This window comes from Scardinius erythrophthalmus (assembly GCF_964197995.2).
Source record: "Scardinius erythrophthalmus genome assembly, chromosome: 10".
In the NCBI taxonomy this organism is placed as follows: domain Eukaryota; kingdom Metazoa; phylum Chordata; class Actinopteri; order Cypriniformes; family Leuciscidae; genus Scardinius; species Scardinius erythrophthalmus.
In genome coordinates this window covers 10,703,079-10,721,659 of record NC_138230.1, presented here as the reverse complement: position 1 = coordinate 10,721,659, position 18,581 = coordinate 10,703,079, and the positions used below count along the sequence as shown (strand labels likewise).

The following is an 18,581-nucleotide window of genomic DNA, read 5'->3' as shown; positions in this document are numbered from 1 at the left end:
CTCAGGACAGAATATGACTAGCTTTCTATCCTGAAAGAAGGAACAGATTTTTTATAAGGTTTCATTTTATTTATTAAGGTTTAGTTTTATATTTGTATCTCTACTTCATATCAGCGCCATCAGATATTTTAAAGGTCCTATATTTCATGAAAAAATGTATTTAACTGTATCAATGAAAAAAATTAACATTTAAATGAATCTGATGTGTTTTTACAGTGGTCTAATTTTCTATTCTTATGGTTACGGTTCTTCTTCTACTTCTTCTCTTTTTTTTGAATCATTGTGTTTTTAGGTATACTTTGAAGATCTATAGTGTTCTGAATGAATAAATATTATGATAAATATTGAGGTATCACCATCTGATTTACCACAGTATTATCACAGATCATTTTGTAATTGAAAAAGTTGAAACAGCTTTGATATAATTTATCATGTTATCATAGACTGTTTTATTTTGATGTAAAAAAAAAAAACATTTCACAACAATGAAAAACAAATGATGAAAAAATAGCAAAACATGTTTAGATTTTTTATTATATAAATCATTTTCATCAAGTATTTCATATTAGGGCTGTAAATTCATTTATTGTGTTTGACAGGAGTGATGATCAGTGGAGTTGAGTTTATACCTCCATCATTAAGGCACGGGCTAAACAATGGATAGAGTTTCCCAGTGAAAGACTGATCAGTGAAAGAGTAGAGATGAGAGCTGGACTCCACATCATAAAAGGAGACCAGACCCTCCTCATAATCCACAAACACACCGACCCGCTGCGGCTTCACTCTCACACACAGAGAGACAGGAGGATCAGCACCGGCTTTATATTCATTCTCATTCCTCAGAATCACAGTCCAGTATCCATAACTGGGTCTCAGTGTGATCTTTCCCTTCCTCTTAATGGATTCTCTGGCCACTCCTAAAGTCCATTTAGTCTTTCCCTTCACCTGCACCTCAAAATAAAATCTCCCTGAGGAGAATCCCTCCTTTCCCAGGACACATACACATGTATCAAATCTCTCTGGTTTGTCTGGGAGTTTCTGTCTAATGTCTCCACATCTCACTTGTTTTCCATCATCAGACAGGATGAGATATGGATGAGCTGTATCAGGATCCAGAGTCACATCCACTGAGAAAACAGACAATATAAATCACAAATTCACAATACAGATATTTAGTGCTGATGTTTGTAATATGTAATCAGTGTTTAATCATACTGTGGGTCAGTGATGAAGCTGTGAGTATCTGAATGTAATCTAGTGTAGTGCAGACAGCACACTGTACCTGCATACTGCTGTATCCACTTCAGTTCTGTAGAGACTCTCTTCAGTTCTGTGACTAATGACAATAAAACACCATCAGATCTTTGACATGATTATGTGTGAATTATAGACAAGATTTAAGCTTATATTTAAATAATTGTGTACAACATCATGTTTTATCTGATCAATGTTTCTCTGCTGATATTTAGAGAATCCCTGAACTCCTATTGTGTTTGAGCTCGAAATATTCCTTCTTTTAGAGCATCTTTGGGAATGTTTTGTGAAACATTTTATGACATTTTTATTTGAGATATTTCGATGCCCAATGTTATTCATCTCAGTTTTGGAGTGGATTAGTGCTGTGGTTATTCACTAAAGACAACACTATAAAAAATAATCTTTAAGAAAATGAAAACGAAAGCCCAGCACTGTAAAGCTGTTTGAACTTCAGGTCGGAAATCTTGCATTGCAGCATGAATACATTATACAGCTGAATGGTCTTACCATTTTCTGTATTTACTTGTTTGTAATTTTGCAATGCATGCTGGGAGTTTTGTACTATGCTGGCACCCAGCATGCATTGCGACATTAAACTTTTGATTGTCACCATTGTTGAGATTCATGTGCTGATTGTTGATGTCTGTTTCACTAGTTCACAATTACAAATAAGTCAGATTGAATAAAAGCGTATTTGGCATGCTGTCCGAGGGGAGGGCTCCGGGCTCGGTAGGCTATTCGGCCCGAACCCAGAGTACTCCCTTGTACTCCTGGCTGTAGAAGAATGAGCCAAGAGTGAGGAGTCGGGGTGGTGGAGGGATGCTGAAAACTGTCAAGGAATGTTAGGTGAGTTGACAGAGTGAATATATATATGCTTCCTCTCATGCTGATAGTGTAGACAGTAATTGTCTGATGACGAGTTGATTGGATTGATTATTTGAACGTGCTCCTCCTGAACTTTGTTTATAAAACATCATGTGTGTTTAAGTTAAGCAGATGTTCATAAATAGAAATGAATAAAAAAAATGTTTTTATTATCCCCAGTCTACCTTAATTTATTTACATAAAATAGCAAGAAAACAAGAACTTTACCTCTGTTTTTATGAGCAAACACAGTTATGAGTATTCCAGCAATCACAATGAGCACAACTATAACTGAAATCAGGATGACTGATGTTCTCCAAGAATTAAACATATTATCTGCAAAACAAAAAAGTAAATCACATTGTTTAAATCAAACATATTTTACCGGTGTTTACGTAATGTTCTGTTTTGAAAGGCACATACACAGTAATGTTGATACAAAACTGTATTATAAACCTAATGCTGTTATTACCTATAGCTTCACATAATAAGCTGATAATCATGAATTCTTTTTACTGCATCAAAAATGTCATGTGAACATAACTGACAAGTACAGTAACAGATACGTATACAGATATGTACTTACTTGTGGTCTTAATCACTGTCTCCATCATGTGATGTCTCAGTTTGACTCTGCAGTGAATCTTGTCGTTACTGTCATATACAGTGACGGTGTGTTTGACACTGAATCCGTCTGTCTTTCTGATTGTCTCTGTAGTTTCTGAACTCAAACTGACTCCTTCACTGTCCAGCCACTCAAGATCAGGTTCAGGATACCAACCTTCAGATTCACAGCGTAGATGAAGCCCTCCTGAACGATCAAACCCATCTACAGTGATCACTAGAGGACTTCCTATAACTACAGATCGACAAGAACCTTCTGTTGTTATTCTGGCTTTTTTGAGTAAGTTTGTTCAGTGAAAAGAGCATGCTATAGTTTTCACTGGTTTCCTCACCTTCAATTCTGACATCAACAGTGGCGTCATCATACCAGGATTTAGACTGAATAAAACACTTATAACGTCCTTCATCAGAGACTTGGACTGTTGAGAGTTTGAGTGATGCGTTTCCTCTCTGTAGTTCTTGATGATTCAGTTTTGTTCTTCCTCTGTAGGACTGAATCTGACCTGTGTTTCTGTCTTCATGATTATCATAGAGATGCACTGAGTCTTTCAGATCAAGTCTAAACCACTCCACTCTCATGTCCACAACACTGATGTTGGGTTTGACTGAACAGGGCAGAATCACATCTTCACCAGCTCCAGCAAATACAGGATCCGCAGGTCCCACTACTTCATACTGCTCTGTTACAAGAGAAAGAGAGCCGGTCTGAACTACACACCCTAAAGGTTTTTACTCTAATGTTGTTCCAGAAAAACAGTACTGTGCAATAAATATAAAGTATTATTCACAATGATGAATAAATTACCTGATCTTGAATCTGTAATTCCACTAACAAGCAGGAAAGTCAAACAAATGAACTTCATCTCTGAGACACAGGTGCTAAAAAGAAAATATGAAATAAGAGAAAACACTACAGAAAAGTGTGTCAGCATACATGCTTTTTGCCTTAGAAAAATACCTCAACCTTCTGTCCAAAAGCGAGATACACATTTACAATCACTTTTTATAAATGTGATTTTCATCTGCAGTTTAGCAGGTTTGTGTTCAGTCTGTCTGCAGGTCAATTACTTCCTGTTTCTTTAGTGTGGTTCTGTTCAACTTAATTTGACATAAACCAGATCACTTCCATTAGAAACCTGTTCAGCACAATATCTCTTATATTTCTATCTCTTACCTGTGAGGATCAGATGTGTCCACAAGACTCTTTGAACGGATCAATAAATATTCTGCTGTTTAAAGAGGTTGATCGTCCATATTGTTGTTGATCAAGTTAGTTTCACTTTCTCTGAATCTCTCTCTGAACTACAGTGATGTCAGAGCTCCTCCTGTATTCACACACTTACATTTGTCCCTGTATTCGGTGAATCATGACTGATGTTTCTATCAGATTAATCTCAGTGTCTTTGTCAGGATGATTCCTCTATTCTTCTATTGGGAGACAATAGTTTGATGTACTTTAACTATTTGTATGAAGAAGCTCAAACTAAAACACCTGAAATGAATTCAGTCTGGGTGGACGAGACAGGTCTCAGGTGGGAACAGGAACACAAGGGAACATGGACAACGAACCAGCACAGGACTGCAAACACAGGGAGACTAAATAGGGAGCAAACAAAAGAGGGTAATGAACAAAGCAGGTGGGGAAGATTTTTACAGTCTATGGCGTACCCCCACTCTTCAGGTCTATTTCAGTAAGGGACAATATTTGCCACCTTAAATTGATTTTTCCAGTGCATTTTTACCTTTACAAATAGGCCACCTTTATAAAATAAATAATGCTTTAAAATTAAAAAGTTTCAATAGAGAAATATGCAATGATGGTAAAAACGAAGTGATGCTTTTACATATTGAATTAAAACCGCCAATAGGTGGTGAGTCATAGAGTCATTCATTCAGTAAAGAAGCAAGTCTATGGAGTCATACCAAGTGGCTGTATTTATGAATTAATCATTAAGTTTTGTTTTCAGTAGAATTGCATATAGGTTGTAATTTTTACGATAAATGTGCAAACGTTTATTTTTGAATATTTTTTTACATCACAAAAACCAACCAGTTATTTTAACAGTGTTTAAATATCCACTGTTTAGACTATAGAGACTGTAAAAAAAAAGGTTTAGACAAGAAGCAGTCATTTCCAAAAGTCTCCAGCAGAGGACGCCATTCTCTCACAGCTGTTATCAGTTAAACAAACAGAAACATAAATGTCTCTTTAAAAGAATCATCTCAGACAAAGAAAAATATTCATTTTAAAAGTTTTTTTTATAAGGTTTCAGAATTGTCTTTACTTAATATCAACAAAATTAACAGTTAATTTTATTTAAAGATATGCCATATCATTTTTTAAAGCATTCTAATGAAACTGATGTGTTAAAATGTGTCTATAGAACTTAACTTGGCTTAAATTATTCTGTTCTATTCTTGAGGAAATTTTAACCTGGTTTTGCCGTGGTGTTAATATTTGACAGTTCCATAATACCGTGTTTGTTTGTTTTTTACATAACCATGATCATAATACCATGGTATTATAAGGTACCTTTAAATACCATGTACATGCAATGATATATGAATATGGTAATCATACAGTTCTATCATATCTGATATACCACAGTAATATCACAGAACATTATGTTTTGAGATGGTAGAAACAGCCTTGATACAATAATTGATCAAGGTTACTATAATTTGGTTTTATTTAAGATTTTACAGGCAGTTTCACTTTGACAAGTGGTGATGGGAGAACAAAATATAACATGAAATAATTAAACAAATATTCATGAAAAAAAATCATTTATTGAACAAGCATGTAATTATAGTTTACAGATTTTTTAAATTGAAAAAAAAAAATAGCAGCTCATAATGTTTTCAGATTTAGTTATAAATATTATTATTTTCATCTATATCATATTAGGGCAGTAAATTCATTTATTGTGTTTGACAGGTGTGATGATCAGTGGAGTTGAGTTTTTACCTCCATCATTAGTGCACGGGTTAAAAAATGGATAGAGTTTCCCAGTGAAAGACTGATCAGTGAAAGAGTAGAGATGAGAGCTGGACTCCACATCATAAAAGGAGACCAGACCCTCCTCATAATCCACAAACACACCGACCCGCTGCGGCTTCACTTTCACACTCAGAGAGACAGTGGGACCAGCACAGGCTTTATATTCATTCTCATTCCTCAGAGCCACAGTCCAGTATCCATCACTGGGACTCAGTGTGATCTCTCCCTTCCTGTTAATGGATTCTCTGGCCACTCCTAAATCCCAGTCAGTCTTTCCCTTCACCTGCACCTCAAAATAAAATCTCCCTGAGGAGAATCCCTCCTTTCCCAGGACATTTGCACATTTATCAAATCTCTCTGGATTGTCTGGGAGTTTCTGTATAATGTCTCCACATCTCACTTGTTTTCCATCATCAGACAGGATGAGTTTAGGATGAACTGTATCAGGATCCAGAGTCACATCCACTGAGAAAACAGAGAATATAAATCACAACTTCACAATACAGATATTTAGTGATGATGTTAGTAATATGTAATCAGTGTTTAATCACACTGTCGGTCAGTGATGAAGCTGTGAGTATCTGAATGTAATCTAGTGTAGTGCAGACAGCACACTGTACCTGCATACTGCTGTCTCCTCTTCAGTTCTGTAGAGACTAATGACAATAAAACATCATCAGATCTTTGACATGTTTATGTGTGAATTATAGACAAGATCTAAGGTTATATTTAAAGAAATGTGTACCACATCATGTTTTACCTGATCAATGTTTCTCTCTGCCAGAGATGGGCATATTTTAATTACATTTATTTGAAATACGTATTTAATTACTTTTGAGTATTTTGTAATTTGTATTTTCCTTAACAAAAATAAATGAAATGTAATTTGTAATTAAATACTTCGAGAGACTGTAATTTATATTTAAAATACTAAAATACTGTACACATCGATTTACGGCGAAAGAGTATCACTTGACCCGACGCATGACGCAATGATGAGTGCGGAAGCGCAGAGGATAGAGCAAAACAAAACACCATTCACGAATTAGAAGTCTAAAACTATTTTTTTTAAAGAGAAATGTGTCACGGTTCATGAATCGGCTGTCTCATTCTGATGTGTCTGTGTGAATGTAATTGTGTGGGTGTGGTTACTCGTTGTGTCGATTAGTGTCGCCAGCTGTCTTCAATCCCAGTTCCCTTTATATGCCCAGTAATTTCCCTCTCATGTTGTCAGATCGTTGTGGTTGTTCCTCGGTGTGTGTCCTGTTCCTGTGCCTCGTCTGAGAAGTTCTTCGTCTGGATTTTCGTCAGTTCTTCGTGTCGTCTGATGTCCCACGGTTCCTGTTGTTTCACTCGAGCACGCTGTTCACCGCACCACCACCGGATCGCCATCTCGTCCCTGCTTCATCTCCACCTGAGTGTTTGTCCCCGACCTGTGTCTTCATCTGACCGCTTTCAAATAAACTGAGATTTTACTTGCAATTGCATCCTCCCGTTATTTTCTTCACAAAATGTGGGAGGAGTTTGAGTTTGTTGGCCAGTCCTGTTTGTTTGAACCACAAGAGGCGTCAAAGCTTTCGCCACTCTTACATCTACGTCATACATCGTCAAGTGTTACTCTTGTGGCGCAAGTCGACTTGCGTTGGCCGTCTGCCGAAAGCTAGTTATTTTAGTCAATAAAGTCTGTGGAGCACTTTTATGATGGATAGACGCACTTATGATGGATAGACGCACTTTTATGATGGACAGAAACTTTTATGATGGATAGATGCACTTTTATGATGGACAGAAACTTTTATGATGGATAGATGCACTTTTATGATGGATACACGCACTTGTATGATGGATAGACGCACTTTTATGATGATAGATGCACTTTTATGATGGATACACGCACTTTTATGATGGATAGACACACTTTTATGCTGGATAAATGCACTTTTTATGATGGATAAATGCACTTTTATGATGGATAGATGCACTTTTATGATGGATAGATGCACTTTTATGATGGATAGACGCACTTTTATGATGGATAGATGCACTTTTATGATGGATAGACATACTTTTATGATGATACATGCACTTTTATGATGGATAGACGCACTTTTATGATGGATAGACGCACTTTTATGCTGGATGGACGCACTTTTATGATGGAAAGACGCACTTTTATGATGGATGGATGCACTTTTATGATGGATAGACGCACTTTTATGATGGATAGATGCACTTTTATAATGGACAGATGCACTTTTATGATGGATAGACGCACTTTTATAATGGATAGATGCACTTTTATGATGGATAGACGCACTTTTATGATGGATAGATGCACTTTTATGATGGATAAATGCACTTTTATGATGGATAAATGCACTTTTATTATGGATAGACGCAATTTTATGCTGGATAGATGCACTTATGATGGATAGACGCAGTTTTTTGATGGATAAATGCACTTTTATGATGATAGACGCACTTATGATGGATAGATGCACTTTTATGATGGATAGACGCACTTTTATGATGGATAGACAGTTTTATGATGGATAGATGCACTTTTATGATGGATAGACACTTTTATGATGATAGATGCACTTTTATGAAGGATAGATGCACTTTTATGATGGACAGAAACTTTTATGAAGGATAGATGCACTTTTATGATGGATAGATGCACTTTTATGATGGATAGACGCACTTTTATGATGGAAAGACGCACTTTTATGATGGATGGATGCACTTTTATGATGGATAGACGCACTTTTATGATGGATGGATGGATGCACTTTTATGATGGATAGACGCACTTTTATGATGGATAGATGCACTTTTATGATGGATAGACGCACTTTTATGATGGATAGACGCACTTTTATGATGGATAGATGCACTTTTATGATGGACAGATGCACTTTTATGATGGATAGATGCACTTTTATGATGGACAGATGCACTTTTATGATGATAGATGCAATTTTATGAAGGACAGATGCACTTTTATGATGGACAGAAACTTTTATGATGGATAGATGCACTTTTATGATGGATAGACGCACTTTTATGATGGAAAGACGCACTTTTATGATGGATGGATGCACTTTTATGATGGATAGACGCACTTTTATGATGGATGGATGCACTTTTATGATGGATAGACGCACTTTTATGATGGATAGACGCACTTTTATGATGGATAGATGCACATTTATGATGGATAGATGCACTTTTATGATGGATAGACGCACTTTTATGATGGATAAATGCACTTTTATGATGGATAGATGGACATTTATGATGGATAGATGCACTTTTATGATGGACAGATGCACTTTTATGATGGATAGATGCACTTTTTTGATGGATAGACGCACTTTTATGATGGATAAATGCACTTTTATGATGGATAGATGCACTTATGATGGATAGACGCACTTTTTTGATGGATAAATGCACTTTTATGATGATAGACGCACTTACGATGATAAACGCACTTTTATGATGGATAGACACACTTATGATGGATAGACGCACTTTTATGATGATAGATGCACTTTGATGATGGATAGATGCACTTTTATGATGGATAGACACTTTTATGATAGATAAACACACTTTTATGATGATAGACACACTTTTATGATGGATAGATGCACTTTTATGATGGATAGACACTTTTGTGATGATAGATGCACTTTTATGAAGGACAGATGCACTTTTATGATGGATAGACAGTTTTATGATGGATAGATGCACTTTTATGATGGATAGACACTTTTATGATGATAGATGCACTTTTATGATGGATAGACACTTTTATGATGATAGATGCACTTTTATGATGGACAGACACTTTTATGATGATTAAATGCACTTTTATGATGGATAGACGCACTTTTATGATGATAGATGCACTTTTATGATGGATAGACGCACTTTTATGATGGATAGACGCACTTTTATAATGGATAAAAGCACTTTTATGATGGATAGATGCACTTTTATGATGGATAAATGCACTTTTATGATGGATATATGCACTTTTATGATGATTAAATGCACTTTTATGATGGATAGACACACTTTTATGATGATAAATGCACTTTTATGATGGATAGACATACTTTTATGATGGATAGAGGCACTTTGATGGACTTCAAAAAATATACTCATTGACTGTTATTATAAAGCTTGGAAGAGCCAGGACAAATGCACTTTTATGATGGATAGATACACTTTTATGATGGATAGATGCACTTTTATGATGGATAAATGCACTTTTATGATGGATAGACACTTTTATGATGGATAAATGCACTTTTATGATGATTAAATGCACTTTTATGATGGATAGACGCACTTTTATGATGGATAGATGCACTTTTATGAAGATTAAATGCACTTTTATGATGGATAGACGCACTTTTATGATGGATAGATGCACATTTATGATGGATAGATGCACTTTTATGATGGATAAATGCACTTTTATGATGGATAGATGGACATTTATGATGGATAGACGCACTTTTATGATGGATAGACACACTTTTATGATGGATAAATGCACTTTTATGAAGGATAGATGCACTTTTATGATGGATAGAGGCACTTTGATGGACTTCAAAAACTATACTCATTGACTGTCATTATAAAGCTTGGAAGAGCCAGGACATTTTTAATATAACTCTGATTGTATTCTTCTGAAAGAAGAAAGTCATATACACCTAGGATGACGTCAGGGTGAGTAAATCGAGGGCTAATTTTCATTTTTGGGTGAACTATCCCTAGGACCATAGACATAAAATACAAATAGGACTACCAAATTGCATATCACAGTTTTTGGCAAGTAAATCACGTGATGTGACACATCCTATTGACCCTGTTCACATTTCTGGGTTTCTCAAAAGTGGAAGAAGTTTCCACATAGTTGGGTAAACTTCTATAGTAGTGAATGAAAGACTACATTAAATATATTTTTTTGTGTTCCAATTTGCTCAAATAGCAAAAGAAAAACACCACAACAGCGTTTTCACAACTTTCAAAAAGAGTAAAAAAATAGATAATGGCAGTCGGAAGAGAGAAAGTTGTCAACTTTGTCACAGCCGCGCTATTAGAAACACCCTCACAGCAGTGTTAACTAGTTTTTGTGTAATATAATACAAATATAGTGTTATATGCGTAATTATCTTTTATTATGACAGTATGTGGCAACATGTACATTAAAAGCACATCTTCTGCACTAAACAATGATATTGCAATATTCTAGACTCTTACATGTATCTAACACCACACTTCCTCTCACACTACAGAAAACTGTACATTTTGTTTGTATTTTTGTATTTTCAAAGTATAAATTACTTGTATTTTAATTAAATACTTTTTTAACAGCAGTATTTTGTATTTTATTTAAATACATTTGATGAGTAAGTATTTGTAATTTGTTATTAAATACTTTTTGATGTGTTTGTGCCCATCTCTGCTCTCTGCTGATATTTAGAGAATCCTTGAACTCCTATTGTGTTTGAGCTCGAAATATTCCTTCTTTTAGAACATCTTTGGGAATGTTTTGTGAAACATTTTACGAAATTTTTATTTTAGATATTTTTATGCCTAATGTTATTCATCTCAGTTTTGGAGTGGATTAGTGTTGTGGTTATTCACTAAAGACAACACTATAAAAAATAATCTTTAAGAAAATGAAAATGAAAGCCCAGCACTGCAAAGGTCAGAAATTTTCCTTTACAAAAGAATAAATTTGCATCTTAAATTCATGATGTCTATTGATTTGATTTTCTTCTGCAAAACTGATTTTATCTGACACATAATCACAACATTTAGATGAAAATGGCAGAAAATGAATGTTTCTTTCTGTTGTTTCTCATCTAAAAGTGTTCACAGATTTACTAAAGCCTCAAGGTTCTGGTTACAGTGATGAAGCTTCTAGTATAAGATTAATTTATGACCTGTGAATAACTGTGATGATAATGAGACACAAACACATGATCACACACTTCTCTTATTTCAGCTTTAACAGACTCATTCTTCATTACTGATATTAAAAGATGATAAATATATGTATCTGTACAGTGTATTTGATATTGCTGTACCAGTTAGCGTGAGTTTCTCCTGTAGAGAGTCCTGCAGTTTAGTCAGAGCTCTCCTCAGAGTCTCCAGACTCTCATCAGTCTTCACACTGATCTCAGACCAGTTCCTGGTGTTTCTAGAGCTGCACAGGGATGAGTAAATCTACAGCAGGAGAGAGGAGAAATCCTTCAGCATGGGGAGTGTTATGGTGTCATATACTGCATTATCATTGATCAGAGAGATGTTGACTGACCTGTAGGAGGTGGAGGTGATCTTCAGTGTGTGAGAGCTGCTCCAGCTCAGTGTTTCTCATCTTTAGCTCAGTGATCTCCTGCTCCAGCTCTTCAATGAGCTCTTCCTCCTGTTTCTCTGCTGCTTTCTGCTGCTCCTCCATCATCTCCAGCAGTTCAGTCTGACATCTCTCAATGGAGCGGATGAGATCAGTGAAGAGCTCCACACGGGCTGCTTTCTCCTTCTCTGTGTTTCTCTGCTCAACCAGGACAATCAACACATTATTAGCAGTGTTTGTTAAGAGAAGAATCAGTGTTATTATTTCTCATACTTCAGTGTTTTTAGGCGGTTTTCAAAATCCCTCATTCTGCACCGTTTGCACTGAATGATTCCTCAAATCATGTGTTGTTGAGGAGAGATGTGTTATTACTTTACTAAGTGATCAGGGAATCACAGACGTGTCGATATTCAGACCAACAGAGCGACTGTGAGTGAAATTGATTTCATACAGCAATTCAATAAACAACAAAATATATTACAGTTTTTTCCAATTGCTAACACACTAAAATGACATGCACAGCACAGTTATTTAAACTGACACACAGAGAGCAAAACTTCTTCTCAAGTCTCCAAAAGTCTAAACACATTTTCTGCTTTACACACATTTTGCGTTTCAAAATGGCACTTTTTAAATGCACTGAACACAGTTCTCTGCATAAGACACAACAATCTGACATAAAGTCACATGTTTGCCATTTCAAAACACTGCCATTCACAATGACACTACATGAGCTAATTGGCCAATTACATGTGCCACCTGGCCAAACACCTCAATGGTTAATTGTTAACACTTCAATCAGGATGTAAGCACTATGAAAAGACCACAGGTGAGAACCTTTTTTTTACAACAACAATGGAAGACATTGCAGAGAGAGGAAGAGGAAGAGGGAGGTTGAGAATAAGAGAGGGAGGAAGAGTGAGAGGTAGGGGTAGAGCAGGTAGAGGAGTTCATGGCCAAAGAAGACAAACACTTTCAAATGAAATCAGAGCAACCTTAGTAGATCATGTCATCAACCATGGGCTGACAATGCGTGAGGATGGACAGAGAGTGCAGCCAAACTTGAGCCGTTTTACTGTCGCCTCTGTCATCCGGACCTTTAGACTGGAGAACAGGTATGTAACCAAAATTTCATGTAGTACACATGTAGTATACCCCATGTCATAGTGACATCAGCCATTCATGAACTGTACACGTTTCCTGTACAATGTACTCTACTGTGGGGGAAAATATTTAGGCTGCATTGTCCAAGCCCTATATATATATATATATATATAATATATATATATATATAAATTTTTTTTTTTCTTTTTTCTAAAGGACTGAGAGATGACACCGTGGTGGAGGAAGGGGCCAAATGTTCACCGGGGTACAGGAAGCTGCCATTGTAAACTTGGTTTTGGAAAATAATGAAATCAGATTACGAGAAATTCAAAGCCACATCCAAGACAACAACTTATTCAACAACATTCAACGAGTCCGTCTGTCCACATTGGCTCGCATTCTCAAGCAAAACCAAATCAGAATGAAACAACTTTATAAGGTGCCTTTTGAGAGAAACTCTCAAAGAAACAAAGAGTTCAGACGAGCATATGTGGATGCAAGTACTATATTGACTGCAGTACACTACACACAACATTGTTTCCCAGTGTCCTGGATAACACCATATTGACTGATTTTTGTTCTTTGTTTTCAGGGAGTACTGGAAATGGATGCTCATGCAATCCCACATGAGTTCATCTTTATAGATGAGGCTGGGTTCAACCTAGCAAAGACCAGAACAAGGGGGAGAAACGTCACTGGCCACAGAGCCATTATAGATGTTCCTGGCCAACGTGGTGGGAACATCACAATGTGCGCTGCCATCTCCAGTATGCATGGTGTCCTCCACCGTCATGCCAACCTTGGACCATACAACACAGCCCATATTCTCACATTTCTGGACAGACTTCACAACATTCTCATACCACCAGAGCGTATGAATGATGCAGATCATCAAAGAAACCGGTACGTTGTAGTATGGGACAACGTGAGCTTTCATCGTGCAGCCCCAGTCCAAAACTGGTTTGCTGACCACCCAACATTTCTCTTGCAATACCTCCCACCATACTCACCATTTCTGAACCCCATAGAAGAGTTCTTTTCGGCAGGGCGGTGGAAGGTATACGACCGGCAGCCCTTTGTGCGCATGCCTCTTGTGCAGGCCATGGAAGAGGCATGTGATGAGATTGATGTGGGTGCAATTCAGGGATGGATAAGGCACTCAAGGCGCTTCTTCCCTCGATGTCTGGCAAGGGAAGATATTGCCTGTGATATTGACGAGGCATTGTGGCCAGACCCGGCTGTGCGGCAAGATGCTGCCTAATTATTTTTCTTGCCTCTTTTTTTTTTTTCTGTAATATATTTTTTTCTGAAATTTTCTTTTTCAGTTCACTGTTTTTTGTAAGAATATTTTTGTTCAGTCCCATGTTAATGTATCTGCTGTGCATATGTTGCACTGACTTGTTTACTGTAGTGAAAAAAATAAAATAAATGTTGCAACAGCATGTGTGTGTATCTGCAAATATTTCTGTGCATGTGAACAATCTGATACATATTTTATTATTATGGCAAAGCATACTAAAGATGGGAGTGCTTTTCATTATGCCCAACAGTGTGTAGTTGGTTAGGCAAAAATCTGGTAATATGAATGAAGTGTGTAGCCTGACTACGTCAGACTTCGTACTTCCGCTCAATTTCATTTCGCTTCTGTACTCAGTCTGAGACAGCTTCAGAGCTTTCTGTTTGCCACCGGTCTGGAAACAGCCGGGCCAATCAACGAACAGAGGGCGGGCTGAGAGCCGTGACGTACACGCTGATTGTACCGTGGATGCGTAGATTTACTTCACATAATCTGCAAAAGTCGTTCACAGCCATGTTCACTCCGGTATTTCGCTCGATGGTTTTGTTTTCGCATCATACATGTGTTTACAGTGAAAGTTAGATGCGGCTGAGCATGCGCATAACACACGCCATAACCAAACGTTATGTGATTGGCTTACGGGTAACCAATGATTTTAAACTTCAGACAAGCGCCCCCCCGCGAGAGAGAAAACACTTCTCTATTATGCTATTCCAGACTCTCTCTACGAAGCAAAGTGAAGTAGCAGAGTCTGGTATTACCAGGCTATGAAGTGTGTGCCATTTCATGCAAAAGTTTGATTTTGATAATGCTATGTGTAGTTTCGGTTGCGGTGCTTCATTTTGCGGGATATATGAGGTATTTTGCAGTTTGGGTGTGTGGTTTTGTGAATTGTGTTAAGTATTTTGATAAAACCAGACTAGTTTGAAAAATTGTGTGTTAGCAATTGGAAAAAAATGTAAAATTAATTAAATTAAATTAAACTCACTTTTCTGACTTCTCCTGAGTGTTTGACGTCTTGAATCTTCTTGATTCTGTCCTGGATCTTCTGCTGTGTGTCTTTCTGTGTCTTCATCAGTTGAGTCTATATACAGAGAACAACACACAATATGTTTTCATAATTGATTTATTTATATTAAAGAACATGTGATTCCTCATAAGAGCCATTTAAAATCAGTTTGTCAGTAACTTTTACCTTCTTCTCTTCACTCTCCTCTTCTAAAGAAACAGTGTTGTGGTTCTTGTGATCTCCTTCAGTGCAGAACAGACACATGATAGTCTGATCATCTCTACAGAACAGCTCCAGAGGTCTCTCATGTTTCTGACATATATAGTCCTCCAGATTACTCACAGGATTGATCAGTTTGTGTTTCTTTAAACCTGCCACTCTCGAATGAGGCTCCAGGTGAGTTTCACAGTAAGAGCTCTGACACACCAGACACGACTTCAGGGCTTTCAGCTTTCTTTCCTCACAGACGTCACACAGAACTTCAGCTTTTTTCAGAACTTCAGCTTTTTTCAGAACTTCAGCTTTCTTCTCAGGACTTTTCTTTTTATAGTGATCTACGAGCTCTCGGAGTGTGTTGTTAATCTTGAGATCAGGTCTGTGCTTGAATGTTTCTTTACAATATGGACAGTTGCAGGTCTGGCTGTTGTCCCAGCACTTATTCAGACAGGTCTTGCAGAAGTTGTGTCCACATGGAGTGGTGACTGGATCAGTGAACACGTCCAGACATATAGAGCACTGAAGCTCCTCAGTCAGTGGACCGCTGGAGGAAGACATCCCTGGAGAGAGAAATGATGAAGATAAATCACCTGCACTACTAGTCTAAAGTTTGGACACACCTGAAACAAACACTGTTTTTTAATGTTCTTAAAATACTCTTTGATCTATTGGTGTCTGCTGACTTATTTAAGATTATTTAGGATTATTGTGCATGTGAACTCCTTCAGTACTGTTAAAAAAGAATCCCAGAACGACTTCGAAGGATCTCATATATATGAGAGAACATGTAAAGTCAGCTGGTTATTACTGCAACCCAGACAAGCAGATCAGAACCCTAATGTGAAGCTCATTACCCGACCACTTACCAAATAAGAAAATGCATGAGCGAGATAATATTAAAGGTAGGGTATGGGATTTGCAAAACGGCCGGCAGATTTTAAAAAAATAACCAACTCACATGGTCCTACCTTCTTTTCTCCAACGATGGCCCTGACTCCGCCCATGTGTGTGTGTGTGTGTGTGTGTGTGTGTGTGTGTGTACGCGCGAGGGGGATGGGAGGAGGGGGGTATGGTACAACCGTTTGATTGACGAACTTACTGTCCAATGATTCTAGGTGGTCTTGGAAATCATTGGCTGGAGTTTTTCGAGTCCTGCCCGTTCCACAGATGATTAAATTGCTTAATTTTCATTTCAGTGCTTCTAACTCAGTGGCTGTAAGTGGGTTAGGAATAGGATTTCAAGTGATTTTGAAAAAATGGACAAAAAACAGATTCACATACCCCACCTTTAATTTGAGCTCAAATTATTGTATCATCTTATTTGAAGTTCATTTTATAAATTATTTTATTAGTTCATTAAAACATAGAAAACCACCAACAGCACAAACACTATAACAGAATTACAGTATTGATTTATATTACCTTTTCACTTTTTTTTCACTATGAAATATAGATAACATACAATATATAGCTAAAATGTATAAATATGAGAAGCTACTGTACATTCCTGAACTAAAATATTATCGTATGAGAAAAGTTAATGCACTTATTCTTTCTTTTTGTTTTTTTCTACTTACATGGAGGTTCATTTATACTCCATCTCCTGTTTGTTCTTGCTTTTGTTGATGTTGGTGACGATTCTGCCATTGTTCTTTCTCTCCTCAACTCGTTTCAAGAAAAAAAAAAGAGAAAAAAAAACTATATAAATCATGACCAAAGGACTGATAAGAAACATCTATGCCCATTTGCTCCTTGTAATAGTGTATATTTGGTCACTCGGCTACATAAAATCTTACACCATAGTCAGTGTGGTTACTTATTCTTCATACTATTATTTCACATCAGTCCATGTCAAACAGCACACGGTTCATTCACTCTTGTGAACAACTCTTCACTGTTATCAACCTCTGAAAGAGAGGGACGTTCAAGTTATTTAAACAAGTTTTTATCACATAAAGATTCATAAACTCACTGAACAATCTGAACTTTGACCTGCTGTTTAGACTGAAGAAAGTACACTATACAGGGTAAAAGTCAAACATTTTCTAACAAAAAAATATATATCTTTATTTAAAGCTAAATAAATCTCTTCACAAAATACGTTATATAGTCAAGTGTAGTTTTAATCTAGTTTATTATAAAAGTGATTTTCATCTGCAGTTTAGCAGGTTTGTGTTCAGTGAATCTGCAGGTCATTTACTTCCTGTTTCTTTAGTCTTTCTGTCTGTGACAAAATGACAGAAACACCAAACTTTGCTTTACAACCAATCAAATGACACACTTTTAATACAATTCTGATACCATTTCAGTGCAGTGAACAACTAAAATAGTTGAGTATTATATATGCTTAAATCTGGTTCTGTTCAACTTATTCCAGTTTGACATAAACCTACTAAACCATTAGAAACCTGTTCAGCACAATCTCTCTTATATTTCTATCTCTTACCTGTGAGGATCAGATGTGTCCACAAGACTCTTTGAACGGATCAATAAATATTCTGCTGTTTAAAGAGGTTGATCGTTTCAGGAGTTCATATTGTTGTTGATCAAGTTAGTTTCACTTTCTCTGAATCTCTCTCTGAACTACAGTGATGTCAGAGAGTGATGTCAGAGAGTGATGTCAGAGCTCCTCCTGTATTCACACATTTACATGTGTTGTCTAATGGTATCCATTGATGTGGAAATGTTTTTGTCAGGTACTGTATATGCCTCAAATATTAAAAAATATAATGTTGATTTGTTCTCTGATATTGAAAATGAGATTAACAAAGTAAGAAAAAGATTTCATGATCTTGAAATGATTCTAGGTGGGGACTTTAATATTGTCCCA

At 36.7% G+C, this 18,581-nt stretch overlaps 2 protein-coding genes across 5 annotated transcripts; both read right to left on the bottom strand.

Annotated features, from left to right (window-relative positions):
• Positions 1-423: 423 nt before the first annotated feature.
• Positions 424-18,330, bottom strand: LOC308697444 (butyrophilin subfamily 1 member A1-like). 2 transcript variants are annotated; one of them, XM_081376680.1, is made up of 7 exons: positions 18,198-18,330; positions 3,551-3,624; positions 3,078-3,425; positions 2,708-2,980; positions 2,350-2,457; positions 1,283-1,336; positions 424-1,127 (listed from the first exon to the last, which is right to left on the bottom strand). In XM_081376680.1, the coding sequence occupies exons 2-7, from the start codon at positions 3,606-3,608 to the stop codon at positions 580-582; spliced, it is 1,389 nt and encodes a 462-aa protein (XP_081232806.1). In that variant the 5' UTR covers positions 3,609-3,624; positions 18,198-18,330; the 3' UTR covers positions 424-579. The 2 variants fall into 2 exon arrangements, with proteins under 2 accessions (XP_081232806.1, XP_081232805.1); XM_081376679.1 differs by lacking the exon at positions 18,198-18,330 and adding an exon at positions 3,920-4,051.
• Positions 4,817-18,344, bottom strand: LOC308697439 (E3 ubiquitin-protein ligase TRIM39-like). 3 transcript variants are annotated; one of them, XM_081376670.1, is made up of 8 exons: positions 18,198-18,344; positions 17,329-17,416; positions 15,722-16,311; positions 15,515-15,610; positions 12,090-12,323; positions 11,860-11,998; positions 6,367-6,402; positions 4,817-6,211 (listed from the first exon to the last, which is right to left on the bottom strand). In XM_081376670.1, the coding sequence occupies exons 2-8, from the start codon at positions 17,396-17,398 to the stop codon at positions 5,664-5,666; spliced, it is 1,713 nt and encodes a 570-aa protein (XP_081232796.1). In that variant the 5' UTR covers positions 17,399-17,416; positions 18,198-18,344; the 3' UTR covers positions 4,817-5,663. The 3 variants fall into 3 exon arrangements, with proteins under 3 accessions (XP_081232796.1, XP_081232798.1, XP_081232797.1); XM_081376672.1 differs by having other exon boundaries at positions 17,329-17,658; positions 18,198-18,336; XM_081376671.1 differs by having other exon boundaries at positions 17,329-17,411; positions 18,198-18,331.
• Between the last annotated feature and the right edge of the window lie 237 nt (positions 18,345-18,581).

Bases quoted from the DNA above. Each gene is read 5' to 3' on its own strand.
- LOC308697444 (XM_081376680.1), bottom strand. From the start codon at position 3,608: ATGAAGTTCATTTGTTTGACTTTCCTGCTTGTTAGTGGAATTACAGAT. The intron at 1,337-2,349 runs GTAAAGTTCTTG...TATTGTCATTAG, and splicing joins GTTTGCTCATAAAAACAGAG to TCACAGAACTGAAGAGAGTC. The intron at 1,128-1,282 runs GTACAGTGTGCT...CTGTTTTCTCAG, and splicing joins GTGGATACAGCAGTATGCAG to TGGATGTGACTCTGGATCCT.
- LOC308697439 (XM_081376670.1), bottom strand. From the start codon at position 17,398: ATGGCAGAATCGTCACCAACATCAACAAAAGCAAGAACAAACAGGAGA. The intron at 12,324-15,514 runs GTGAGTTTAATT...CTGGTTGAGCAG, and splicing joins ACTCAGGAGAAGTCAGAAAA to AGAAACACAGAGAAGGAGAA. The intron at 6,212-6,366 runs GTACAGTGTGCT...CTGTTTTCTCAG, and splicing joins GAGGAGACAGCAGTATGCAG to TGGATGTGACTCTGGATCCT.